The 13,874-nt window shown below is 46.1% G+C and overlaps 1 protein-coding gene across 1 annotated transcript; it reads left to right on the top strand.

The window, feature by feature from the left end:
- The first annotated feature begins 7,097 nt into the window (after positions 1 to 7,097).
- On the top strand, positions 7,098 to 10,968 carry LOC102990617 (C-C motif chemokine 23). Its single transcript, XM_007105611.4, has 4 exons — positions 7,098 to 7,688; positions 9,722 to 9,769; positions 10,250 to 10,361; positions 10,770 to 10,968. Exons 1-4 carry the CDS (start codon positions 7,631 to 7,633, stop codon positions 10,864 to 10,866), a joined length of 315 nt encoding a protein of 104 aa, XP_007105673.4. The 5' UTR covers positions 7,098 to 7,630; the 3' UTR covers positions 10,867 to 10,968.
- Positions 10,969 to 13,874: the final 2,906 nt, after the last annotated feature.

Below are 13,874 nucleotides of genomic sequence, written 5' to 3'. Positions count from 1 at the left end.
TAAAGAAGATGTGGCACATATATACAATGGAATATTACTCAGCCATAAAAAGAAACGAAATTGAGTTATTTGTAGTGAGGTGGATGGACCTAGAGTCTGTCATACAGAGTGAAGTAAGTCAGAAAGAGAAAAACAAATACCATATGCTAACACATATATATGGAGTCTAAGAAAAAAAGAAAGGTCATGAAGAACCTAGAGGTAAGATGGAAATGGAGACGCAGACCTACTAGGGAATGGACTTGAGGATGTGGGGAGGGGAAAGGGTAGGCTGTGACAAAGTGAGAGAGTGGCATGGACATATATACACTACCAAATGCAGAATAGATAGCTAGTGGGAAGCAACCTCATAGCACAGAGAGATCAGCTCGGTGCTTTGTGACCACCTAGAGGGGTGGGATAGGGAGGGTGGGAGGGAGGGAGACACAAGAGGGAAGAGATATGGAAACGTGTATATGTATAACTGATTCACTTTATTATAAAGCAGAAACTAACACACCATTGTAAAGCAATTATACTCCAATAAAGATGTTAAAAAAAAAAAAAAGAGGCTACTATGGGCTGGTACATATAACTGCATAAAGGTTCCCAGGAGAAAACTAGCACAAGTCTCAATGGGCCAGCACTTTTCAAGTCTCTGTTTGCATCACACATTCTACTGTCTCATTTGCCAAAGTAAGTCACATAGCCAAGACCATAGTCAGTATGGGAAACAACTTCCCAAGGGTATGCATACGGGGTGGGGGGATTTATTGCAGCCATTTTTGTACGTAAGCTACCAAAGGAAGGAAGGAGTCAAATATTTAAACCAAGACCTAATCTCTAATAGCCAAGCTAGAGTTAGGAGAAGTGCTTGGTACAAAATGGAAATCTCTTTATTTGACTTGATATCACCAAGGCATACAGGAAATGGTCAGAAGATATCCGAGGAACCCCATCCATGTGTGACCACAGAGCAGTTTCAGTTCTACATTATAGAACAGACTTCAGCTGTGGACTCTTTTTTTTTTTCTCATTTTTTTGTTTATTTATTTTTGGCTGCGTTGGGTCTTCATTGCTGTGCGTGGGCTTTCTCTAGTTGCAGCGAGCAGGGGCTGCTCTTCATTGCGGTGCGCGGGCTTCTCATTGTGGTGGCTTCTCTTGTTGCGGAGCACGGGCTCTAGGCACGCAGGCTTCAGTAGTTGTGGCATGCGGGCTCAGTAGCTGTGGCTCGCGGGCTCTAGAGTGCAGGCTCAGTAGTTGTGGAGCATGGGCTTAGTTGCTCCGTGGCATGTGGGATCTTCCCAGACCAGGGATCGAACCCATGTCCCCTGCATTGGCAGGCGGATTCCCAACCACTGTGCCACCAGGGAAGCCCAAGCTGTGGTCTCTTGAATGGAATGCTATTCTTCGGATTTGTTGTGTTGCTCTAAGGAGGGCATGGGCCCAGTCTTGTAGACATCAGGAGAAACAAGAAGACGTGTGGTTGGATCTTTTACTCCACTTAGTACTTAAAAAGAAAGGCTTTCCCATGTACAATAGTGAGGCTGTTTAAGATCATACGCAAGGATGGAAGAGGTACACACGGATTATTTCCAAACACGGATATTTACAGTAAGGACACAGAGGAAGTGGTGTAGACCAGGAGTCACCTCACCAGCTACCTGTCTCTGTGGGTCCTGGTCAGGCCTGCCCTAACATTTACAGGACCCAGGGTAAGAGTCCATAAGGAGGCCCCCATGTCAGGTGTGTCAATATTTGAACTTTATAAAAGAGCGGACAAACAGATTTAAAAGTACAACGAATTGCTTAATATTGCAGCCCTGTGAAACTACTGCATATACAGCCCTATTTTGGGAGTGCATTGTCACAGACCGGAGCACAAAAACAAGCAAGAAAATCAACATGGAGCACCGCCAGGGAAGAACTGCTTGTTTTGCAGGAATGTAGGGTGTTCATACCATCTGCGAGGAAAGATTTTGGCAAGCTAACCGGCTTATCTTTTCTCTTACCTAAAGGCTTCTGCGGTTCAAATCTTCCCCGCAGTCCAAAGGGCTGTCGGCCTCCAGTGCTGGCAGTGGCAACCCATCAGCCTTCACAGCCTTTCAAAGACATAGGGCAGGAGACGTGGAAAAGCATTTTCCCTTGAGGCATGAACTGTGTTCGTCACAAGAGTGGATGTTTAGTATTGAAGGTCATGCCAGGCCAGCCCTGAGTACCACATCCCAAGAGACAGAGGTTCCTTTGTGTTCTCTGAAGAATTTATTGAGCGTGTGTTTGCGATATGAAGAATGCTCCAAAGCATGGGGTCCAGGCAGAGTCCCCTCCCGTCTGGGTCTTAAAGGAGTACCAGTCCTCGCACTTTGAAAGTTGGGACATGTTAGGCAGGTGATAACTGTTGTCTGCCACCAGGAGCAGCTGTCCCAGGATGTCAAGCTACGGCATGGTTTGTGCCAGAGTTGCCACAAAGGACACAACTTACACAGGCGCTGGATGGAATACTTTACTCACGTAGAGAACAGACAGAGCAAGATCAGCTTCAACAGTGAGTGTCGTTCCTCCCCACAGGCAGCGGGTACAATCTTGCAGCCAACTTAGGAGAATGATCTGCAACCCCTCTTGGGCTACAAGTGAAGGGTCCCATTCCCTTCCCACGGGAAACAGGTGGTAGGAGGGTTGGCCTGGGGCCCTATGTCGTACAAGCTTAGGCAAAACAAAGGAGCATGCGTTGAGTCCAGAACACAGAAAGATAATCCCACATAAGGCAATAAACCCAGCACAGCTGTGCAGCGCTTTGTCTCTTGGGAAGGAAGTGTTCCAGCCCCAAGGCCTCTCTTCTGTGGTCCTGAAGGGGTTGAAAGATCGCATACCCCCGAAAGCCTGTCCCAGTGGGATGCGCACCTAGCCTCAGAGAGAACTAGATCACTACCTCACCTTTGCTTGGGACAACAGCCTGAACCCAAGGGACCTTCCTTACTCACCACACATCCATCAGATGAGGCCAGACACCTGGGATGGTTTCACTTGGAAACTCAAGGAACAGCAACCAATGTAGGGAAGAACCACAACTTCAGGCCTCTCTCCTGAAAAGGGACCTGTGCATGGAACATCATCCAGATTTCAAGACCTGCCCAGCATGCAGACACATAACACATGGAGTGATGAGAAAGGAGTGAGGGGAAAGTTGAAAGTAACTGCAGAAAATTCCCGTAGACTAAGTGCAGGTCTGAGAAAGAAGATGAGCTACCCCAGCAAGGGGACATCTTAGCTCAAATATGCTAACTTTGTAATAGGATAGGACAGCTCAGCTTATGCTAGACAAACGTGTTGTGCAAGCCCAGCTCCTGGAATGTGGCAAGAGCAGTGTTTACAGGCAGAGATGACAGGATATTTGTTATCTGTAAGGGAAGAAGCTAGCGGGTGTCCTCAGCAGTATTGTGAAATAATTAGGGTAAGTGCTTCATGTTGCAAACACCTCGTCTCAAAGGAACTGCCCAAACCACAGTTCCTGGAGCGTAGAAGTGTTCAAGAAGAATTGGCTGTTGTTATCATCAGCTCTGGAAGACCGCTGAGGCTGGAGCTTATGCGGAGAGGCACAGCCTGCTCCCTCGGTTATGCCAAGCTAAGTAGCAAATAGAGCTGATGTGATTCTTAAATGTCGCCAATGATGCTTGGTGGTGGAGGAGAGGAAAATCAATAAAAGACTCAGGAAGTACGCAAAAACCGCTCACAAAATGTCTTCTATACCAGGGAGTTCAAGAAACGGCAGTATATTGTGAAATTGGACATTTGCACCTTCATTGTTTCTTTTGCTGAACAAACATGCATTCGGTACCGTGTCAGACACCTCTGTACACACACCACTTCTAGTCCGTCAGTGCCATCTCTTACTCTGGCCACCACTACAGCAACCAGTACTGCACAGGCCTTGTCCAGCTCCACATCGGTATAATCTGACAGCACCTCACCTTGCCATCATGCATACCCCTCTTTTCCCGTATCAGGGACTCTCTGATGCTGACATAGAGAACCTGAAGGAATCCGTTCGGTACTCAGGCATGTGCAACTTGGAGGTACTGGACAAGGACTCGTGACCACAGGGACTTGGAAGTCACTGGGTTACATCCACAACAAAGGAGAAAGTCAGTGAGTGGATAGAATGACTTGTCCCATGGAAGCCAGCCACGACAGTGCTAGTGCAACAAGCCCTTGGCTATGGTGGCAAGGACGGCGGCTATGCGTGGGCCCAACAGTGTGGGCTCTCTCTCATCAAGGCCCATTTAACTATTGCCACTGCTGAATGCCTAACCTCCCAGCAGCAGAAGTAGATGTCAAGTCTCAATATGGCACCCACCTCCAAGGAGAAAATACAGCCATACGGTGACCTGTTGATTATCTTGGACCTCTGCCACCCTGCAAGGGAGAACAATCCAACCTTTGCAGGACTGACACGTACTCCAGATGTGGGGGTTTTTTCCCTACCAGCAGTATACCTCTGCCAATGGTCCAAGGACTTACAGAATGTCTGATCACTCAGTATGGTATTTGTACAAGATGGCTCAAGTCAAGGGATCCATTTTATAGCAAATGGTGTGAGTCAGTGGGTATATGGGATCCACTGGTATTAGCATATACTTAATCACCCAGAAGCAGCCAGATCAAGAGAATGGTGGGCTGTTAATAATTTAGCTGAGGCGACAACAAACTTCAGGGTTGGGACCTTCCCAGAATGCAGTATATGTACTGAATCAAAGGCTGTCAGATGATGTTATGTTGCCAGTGGTTAAAACACTCAGGAACCAAGGGGTTGGCCCCTCTCTCCATAATTCCCAGTCATCTATTTGTGGTTCCCATCCCTGCAACATTAGGCTTTGCTGGATTCCTGGGGAGAAGGCAGGGGTGGGTAGTAGAGATGTACTAGTATGAGTACACAGTATGGGTTCTTTTGAACCTGAAAGAACTAATACAACCATCTTGAAGGAGGCTTTGTGATGGATTAGACGTAATAAAGGCACAAACACATTGGAGGGAAGCAAAGCGTGGACCGTATTGCGTATTACTTCACATCATTGCAACCTCACCCTTTAACTCAGCCACTGCTCAGTCATCACTTTTCTTAGATTTACACAAGCTTCATGCAGGTCTCTTGCCGCATAACTCTAGCTTCCTGCCCTGGGGCTTCTCTGATCCTGAGCTGTGGAAATCATGATAGAATATAACACACATGCATTAGCAAACCAGAAGTGTGAGGAATTTAATATCTGTGCTCCACCACTGGCCAGTGAAGGGTTGTCCCCACCATCTACTGCTTAACCACCCAAAGCCTAGTGGTATAAAATGACCATGATTGTATTCTACTCACAAATTCTATGGGTCAGAAATTCATACGGGGCACAGCCCAGACGGCTTATCTCTGCTGATGAGGCCTGGGGCATGCTTGGGAAGACACAATTAGCAAGAAATGACTCAAAGGGATGGGGAACCATCTAGAGCAGTGTTGTCCAATAAAAATACAATGCAAGTCACATATGTAATTTTAAATTTTTTAGTAGCCATATTAAAAAAGTAAAACAGGGGAATTCCCTGGCGGTCCAGTGGTTAGGACTCGGCACTTTCACTGCCTTGGCCCACGTTCAATCCCTGGGTGGGGTATTAAGATCCCGCAAGCCACGTGGCATGGTTTTAAAAAAAAAAAAAAAAAAAAAGGTAAAACAGTTGAAATGATTTTCATAATGTATTTTCTTTAATCCAATATATCTCAAACCTTATCATTTCCACATGTAATCGATATAAAAAATTATTGAGATTTTTTACATTTTGGGGGGGGTACTAAATCTTTGAAACCCAGTGTATAGTTTATACTTTCAGAATATCTCAATTTAGATTAGCCCCATTTAAAGTGCTCAGTAGCCACATGTGGCTAGTAGTTGCTATATTGGGCAGGGCAGATCTACAGGCTTCCTCACTCCCATGTCTGGCACTTAGGCTGGGACAACTTGAAGGCTATGCTCGTTTGGGACTGTCAACCAGAACACCTGCATGTAGTTTGGGCTTCCTCACAGCATGGCAGCCTCAAGCTAGTCACTCTTCTTAAATGGTGGCTCAGGGCTCCAAGAGTAAGTGTCCCCAGTGATCAAGGTTCAAGCCCCATGGTTTTTCACACCCTAGCTTCAGAGGTCACATGGCATGCTCCATTGATGGAACCAGTCACAAGCCCTCTCTGCTTCAAGGCAAGAAAACATAGACCCCACTGTTTGATGAGAAGCATGTCAACGAATTTGTGGCCATATTTCAAAATGCCACAGGGATGAAAGCCAGGAGATAAATGTTTCTCCTTTCTTCCTCCAGGCAAAATATTCTGCAATGCATTCGTAAGGCACTGCAAAAAGTCCCAGCAGAATCAAATGCTAATCCCCACCAACTGGTCCAGGTTCTCATTCCTGCTCCTATAGGAATACTTCCCAAATTATAGAGCTTCACCCCATAGGTCTCATGCTCTGCTTTCAGGGGAATCTAAACGAGGAACCAAGATACAAAAATCCCTGCTCTCATGGAGTTTATGTTCTAGAAGAAGAGACAGACATTAAAAGATTTACAAGTAAAGTATATAGTATATTAGATAGTGTTAAGTGCACAGGAGAAAAAATTAAGACAAGAAAGTTGGGAGATTACAATTTTAGATACAGTGTCCCAGAAAGACTAACCAGAAAAATAACCTTTGAGTAAGGAGCTGAAGGAAGTTAGGGAGAAAGTAATACAGTTATTACAGTCATTTAAGGGAAGAGTAACGAAGGCAGAGGGAACAAAAGTCTCTGAACCAGCCTGTATAACTGAAGCAGAGTGAGTGAGGGGAAGTAATAGGGCCTGAAAACAGAGAGAAAACAGGGACCAGAGCACATAGGGGCTTGTAGGATATTAGAAGGATTGGACTTTACACTGGGGAGATTAAAAAGCCATCGGTGGGGTTTAAACAGGATTGACTTGATCTGATTCATATTTTAACAGGATCACTCTGGCTGCAATGTTGAGAATGAAGTGAAACAGGGCAAGGGCAGAGGAAGGAGACGAATTAGGAGGTTTTTGCAAGAATCCTGGTGAGAGATAAGGTTGGCTTGGACAAGATGGAGAGGGTAGATGTGGTGAAAAATAATAAGATTCTGGACACATTTTTGAAAGTAGACCCAATAGTATGTATTAATGGATTGGATGTGGGAGTGAAACAAAGAGAGGAGTCCCATGACCAGGTTCACACGTTAGAGAATCCTCTCTGGTCACCCCTGACAACAGGCTGCCCATGTCCTTGAATGGGGTTAACTCCCGAGGAAAAAATTCTGATTAAAGTATTCAGCGAACCTCCTAGAGGAAGTATCCTTCATAAACTAGTCCCTCCCTTTGCCTGTATCCATTGGGCAGTTGGGAAAGCCTCAAGTCATCCTTGCCCTCTACTTCCTGTTGCCTTCTCAGCCTCGTTCCCTTTTTTAGAAATAGTGTGTTGTCTGTTATTCAGCCAAAGAACAGCATTCTGACCTCTGCCCTGTGACTTCCTGGTCCCCCTCTTCTTATAAATACAAGGGCAGAGCTGGCGTCTGGGGAAGTCAGAGAGCAGAGAGCCCAGGAGTCCTCAGGCTGGTACTCGCTGTGCACGGGGAAGATGAAGACCTCAATAGTTGCCCTCTCCTGCCTCATCCTTGCTGCCCAGGCTGCAGTTGGTGAGTTCAGTGAGCCTTCTCACAGGTGGGCAGGTTGATGGTAACTCTCAGTCCAGGAAGGAGACGCAGAGGGACACCTTTGTCCCAATAGGGATGTGATACTTGGTTAAGAGCAGCAGCAGTAGGTATAGACCTCTCCCTGCAGCCTTCGGTCCCTGGGGAAAACTGTATACAGGTGACTGGTCCCACCTGGGGAAACAATTCTCTCCCTTTCATGGCCAGAATTATCTGACACTTTCTCTTAGCTGATATAGGACCATTATGGGCTAGATCAAGAGAATTGTAGTAAAATTGTAAAGCTGTAGAAAGAGGTATAGAATTCTATGATGTTAGAGATATTATATACCCTCTGCTGTAAAACTATCATTTCAGGGAGGAAATTGGACAAGCCGGGCAAGTGACTCACCCAAGTCTACTTAATCATATTTATTTATTTATTTAACAAATAAATATCTAGTACTTCCTATGTGAAAGCAGGCACTGTTCTAAGTGTCTTATAGATATTAATACATTGGATCCTCCTAACAATGCTGTGGGGTAGACTATCAGCAAATTATATGGTTTTGATTATTATTATTATTATTCTCATTTTACAAATGAGAAAGCTGAGGCATAGAAACCATAGGTAACTTGCTCAAGATCACACAGTCATAAGTGGTGGCATTAGGATACAAGCTAGTTAGCAAGCTGTTAGGGAAAGACATGTCATTTAAGACTTTATTTTGCAAGCCCCACACACATCATATCAAGCAGGTTGAAGTGTGTGCACATGCTTCATTTAATATAATTCATACGTAACTATATAAGAAATGAGCTAAAAGTTTAGCTGTGTTTGCCTAATTAGCATAGTACAGGTCTACAACCCCTTATCAAAATCTCTGGGGCTAGATGTATTTTGGAATGCAGAATTTTTCAGGTTTTAAAAAGATAATAAAATATGACCCAGCAATTCCTTTTCTTGATATACCCATAAAACTGAAAGCAGATACATGAAGAGATACCTGTACAACCATGCTAACAGCAGCATGAATTTTAATCGCCAAAAGGGGGAAGCAACCCAGGTGTCCATTGACAAACAAATGGATTGAAAAACAGGGTATATACATACAATGGAATATTATTCAGCCTGAAAGAATAAGGAAATTCTGATACATGCTACAACATGGATGAATATTGAAGACATAATGATAAGTGAGATAAGCCAGTCACAAAAGGACAAATAGTATAATTCCACTCATATGAGGTACTTCAAGTAGTTAAATTCAGAGACAGAAAGTAGAATGGCAGTGGCCCAGGGGATGGGGTAGGGGGAAATGGGGAGTTATTGTTTAATGGGTACAGAGTTTCAGTTTTGCAAGATGAAAATAGTTCCATGGATGGATTGTGATGAGTTGCACAATATGTGAATGTACTTAATGTTACTGAACTGTACACTTAGAGAGGATTAAAATTGTATATTTTATATTAGTACATTTTATCACATTCTAAAAATATATATTTTTAAAAAGGTAACACATACCTGGACATTACTTAACATCCCTGACAGAGTCTGAGAGACACATTAACCAAACACAGTAATATTTCTGCAGCAAACACATTTACTCCTATGTTAAAGGAGTAAATAAAGCCTGTAGATAGCCTCACTTCACTTTGGGTGACATTGTGCCACCAAATCATTTAACGAAAAATTTGTCTGCTTCCAGAGTCCTGTGAATTCCGAAAATGTGTAGAAAGCATTGTGGGCTGTATCACATTATGTAGATAATCAACTGATTTATTTGTGTTGGATTTGCAATTTGCTTTTTGTATTCAAGTCAATAGAATGCTTTTACGTCTCAAACTTTTTCAAAAGTTCCCTGAAAAGTCTCAGGGCCTTGATAGAGAAAATGGGCCTGGAGGCAGGTCTGGTCCAGTGGTCCAGCATCCTTGCCTCCCTACCAGGGGATGGGGTTGAGGAATGAGATAGATGGAGATGTTGAAACAACTGCTTCCCAGTAATTTTTCTTCCCTTCTCTACTGTTTCTCTCAAACAGAACACCTGATGCCGAACCTGAACAGTGAACACTCACTATCTCAAGGAGGTAAAGTTTTGTTACGGTATATATATATCTGCTCAATGGCTTGAGTCTACCTCGTTTACAGGGCCTGGGGGGAGAAGAGGGTCCTATGGGTGGTGAACATCTCCAAGGAAGTTCAGGATGGGCCATGGGTCCATAGGTGGCCTCTTCCGTAGATGACTTCTATTCCACCTGGTTGTCCCAAGAGCTGGCTCATCTGGGAGAGGGGGGAGGGGTGCTCTCTGATGCCCCCTGCAGGCCTCAGACCCTTCCTCTTCTGGGAGGAATGGTTCTCTGCTGTGGCCCTGCCTGGATGCCCTCAGACACACAGCTCAACCCTGGGGAGATTGAAGCAAGGAGACACCAGCAAGTGCTGGCAGAGAAGGAAAACATCCCTTTCGAGTCCTGCACCTTCTAACCCTTCCCAGTACTCAGGAAGAAAGGGGGAAAGGATCTAGTTTTCCTCAGACAGTCCTCCTTAAGTGACCCTTTCTCTTGCTGTAGGCTTTCACCGTCCCACTGACTGCTGCTTCTCTTACACCACACGAAAAATCCGATGTGTATTCATGAAAGATTATGTAGAAATGACCAATGTATGCTTCCTGCCTGCTGTCATGTAAGTGCCAAGCTCACTGGCCATGTCTGGGGGTGTGGGGGGAGGCACCTGATGGATGGATGTCCAGAAAAGTCCCACCCTCTGGATCCTGTCAGGTCAGCTGAGGCTTATGTCCTCATGAGGATCCTGCAGGGCATCAGGTATGAGATGTTCCCAGGGAAGAGGGAAGCTAGGGAAGGAAGGAGAGAGCAGGAGCGACGCTGCCCAAGGAAACTCCATGAGTCACTAAGGGAGTCTCAGAGCCTGAGGGAGGGTCTCAGAGAGGGGCCACTCTGAGCTCCTGCAGCAGAGAAAGGAAAGAACAGGCTGGGCCTAGTGGGGAATCTGAGAGGCAGGGAGGATGGGTCTCCCCATCCCCATTTGCTGAACCCTCCTCTGTTTGTAATCTTTCCCCCCTTTGCTCCCCAGCTTCATCACCAAGAGGGAGCAGCATGTCTGTGCTGACCCCAAAGATGAGCAAGTTCAGAAATGCATGTTGGACCTGAAGCTAAGATCAAAGATCTGAAAACACTATTTCTTGAGAAGGGATACTTGGAGTCGGCCCCCTCACCTCCATCTTTCTTGCCCCGACTACCTCCTAGGTGGGCCCTGGCCTGAATTATTTTTTAAAAAGCAACAATTACTGGTCTGTTCTGTTCTGGTTACAAAAGCAGTGCATTAATAAAGAGTATCCAATTTAACTTTACTCTAACTTTAAGAGGAAAAAGAATCTGTCAGAATTGCTGAACTTTGGATTTGTGTTTTTGTCAAAACAAGACATCATAGTATAATTTTTTAAAAGCTAAAAACATGACATTCAAATATAGATTGAATATGTGTCAAAGATGTATTTAACCCATTAATGAAGGAACAATTAAACTGATTCAAAGATCATCTGAGGAACAGAGGTTTATATCGTTATTGGGGATGGCATTCTGAAATGTTAAGTTAGAGAAAAACAAATTAATATCCTATAGGGCATGGGTCCCCAACTCCTGGGCCGTGGACCAGTACCAGTCCGCAGCCTGTTAGGAACCTGGCTGCACAGCAGGAGGCAAATGGCGGGTCAGCGAGAGAGCGAAGCTTCTTCTGCCGCTCCCCATCGCTCCCCAGTGCTCGCATTGCCACCTGAACCATCTCCCCTGCACCCCATCCGTGGAAAAATTGTCTTCCACAAAGCCGGTCCATGGTGCCAAAAATGTTGGGGACCACTGTTATAGGGCAATAAATCTGTAACTTTGGGGATTATCTTTTCTACTAGACAAAAATCCCTTGCATCTGTGCTTGGTAAAAAGCTCCAAGTTACAAGACATAAAGAAGGAACCACAATAAGACGTGTAGGGGGGCAGACATAACATATAGTCGAGTCCCATACTCCCTCGTAGGTGACTCACAGACTGGAGAATAATTCCATTGCAGAGGTTCTCCCACAAGAGTGAGAGGTCTGAGCCCCACATCAGGCTCCCCAGCCCAGGGGTCCTGAACCAGGAAGACAAGCCCCCAGAGCATTTGGCTTTGAAGGCCAGCAGGGCTTAATTTTGGCAGTCCCAGAGAACTGGGGGAAATAGAGACTTTACTCTTTAAGGGCACGCACAAAATCTCACAGGCCTTGGGACCCAGAGCAAAAGCAAACATTTGATAGGAGCCTGGGTCAGACCTACCTGCTGATCTTGGGGAGTCTCCCAGAGAGGCAGGAGGCAACTGCAGCTCACCCTGGGGACATGGACACTGGCAGCAACTATCCTTGGGAGATCCTTCTACCACGAGGACACTGGCGCTGGGGGGCACCACTATGGAATCTTCCCTCTAGTTTATTGCTCCAGGATCCAGCCCTGCCCTGGCCCAACAGCTTGTAGGCACCACTGCTGGAACACCTCAGGCCAAGCAAGTCACTGGGTGGGAACACAGCCTCACCATCAGCAGACAGGCTGCCTTAAGACCCCCTGAGCCTACAGCCACCTCTGGACATGGCCTCACCCACCAGAGTTCCAGAACCCAACTCCACTTACCGGTGGGCAGGCACCAACCCCAGAATCCTCAGGGCCCCAGCTCTGCCCTACAGGAAGCCTGCTTTAGCCTCTGGAAAAGCTTCACCCACCAGGGGGCAGACACCACATGCAAGAAAACCACAATCCCACAGCCTACAAAACCAGCCTGCCCACCAGTAGGCCAGATCCTACCTTGGGACCAGCTGGGCCTCAATCTTGCCCACTAGCAGGCCAACACAAGCTTTGGGACAACCCGAACATCATCACAGCCAATTGTATCAGGAGCTGCTCACCCCCACCACCAGTGATCTGACATCAACTCTGGGACCCCTGAGCCCTGCAACCAGATTCCAGGATCCGGCTCTGCCTGCCAGTAGTCTGGCACTAACCCCAAGACCTGGCTTCGCCCACCAGTAGGCAGATAACACCCTGGAGTCTTCTAGATCCTGACTCTGCCCACCATTGAGCCAGCACTAGCCATGGGGCTCCCTGGAGTTCAGGAGTCAGCAGCCTTGTGACCAGGCCCTACTAACCAGCAGCCAACAGCTCCATACAAGGCAGAACCTGGCAAACAAACAGACCAGGGCCAACTAAGCCTATCAGACACCCACATAGCCCGCCACAACAGAAGGATCCACACAGTCCTCATAGGGGGAACCCCTAGAGCATATAGCTTGGATGATGAGAGGGGCATGGACTGCTGGGATGCACAGGACGTCTCCTGCAGAAGGCCATTTCTCCAAGGTTAAGAAATATAATTCATGTACCAGATACATAAAAATACAAACAGCTACTTAGGCAAAATGAGGTGACAAAGGAAGATGCACCAGACAAAGCAACAAGATTAAACCTCAGAAGAAGAACTAAGTGAAGTCCACTTCACTTAGCAATCTACCCAAGAAAGAGTTCAGGGTAGCAACGGTAAAGACGACCAAAGACCTTGGGAGAAGAATGGATGCACAGAGCAAGAAGTGAGAAGTCTTTCACAAAGAGTTAGAAAATATAAAGTAAACCCAAAAAGAGATGAAGAATACAACAACAGAAATGAGAAACACACTAGAAGGAGTCAACAGTAGACTAAATGATACAGAGGAATGGATCAGCCAGCTGGAAGAGAGTAGTGGAAATAACTGATGCCAAACAGAAAAAAAGAAAAAAGAATTAGAGAAATGAGGACAGTTTAAGAGAACTCTGGGACAATATCAAACACACAAATATTCACATTACAGGGGTCCCAGAAGAAGAAAAGCAAGAGAAAGGGGCTGAGAACATATTTGAAGACATAATAGCTGAAAATGTCCCTAACCTGGGAAAGGAAACAAATACCCAAATCCAGGAAGCACAGAGAGTCCCACACAGGATTAACCAAAGAGGAAGACACCAAGACACATTGTATCAATAATTAAAATTTAGGGCTTCCCTGGTGGCGCAGTGGTTGGGAGTCTGCCTGCGGATGCCGGGGACGCGGGTTCGTGCCCCGGTCTGGGAGGATCCCACGTGCCGCGGAGCGGCTGGGCCCGTGAGCCATGGCCGCTGGGCCTGCGCG

The sequence above is a fragment of the Physeter macrocephalus genome, chromosome 14, assembly GCF_002837175.3.
Source record: "Physeter macrocephalus isolate SW-GA chromosome 14, ASM283717v5, whole genome shotgun sequence".
NCBI classification, from domain to species: domain Eukaryota; kingdom Metazoa; phylum Chordata; class Mammalia; order Artiodactyla; family Physeteridae; genus Physeter; species Physeter macrocephalus.
Note: the sequence above shows the minus strand (reverse complement) of the source record. Positions and strands in the feature narration are given on the sequence as shown.

What these genes read in the sequence shown, in the direction of transcription:
- LOC102990617 (XM_007105611.4), top strand. Translation starts at nt 7,631, where the DNA reads ATGAAGACCTCAATAGTTGCCCTCTCCTGCCTCATCCTTGCTGCCCAG. An exon ending in TGCTGCCCAGGCTGCAGTTG is followed by an intron (nt 7,689 to 9,721) that starts GTGAGTTCAGTG and finishes TCTCTCAAACAG; the next exon opens with AACACCTGATGCCGAACCTG. An exon ending in ACACTCACTATCTCAAGGAG is followed by an intron (nt 9,770 to 10,249) that starts GTAAAGTTTTGT and finishes CTCTTGCTGTAG; the next exon opens with GCTTTCACCGTCCCACTGAC.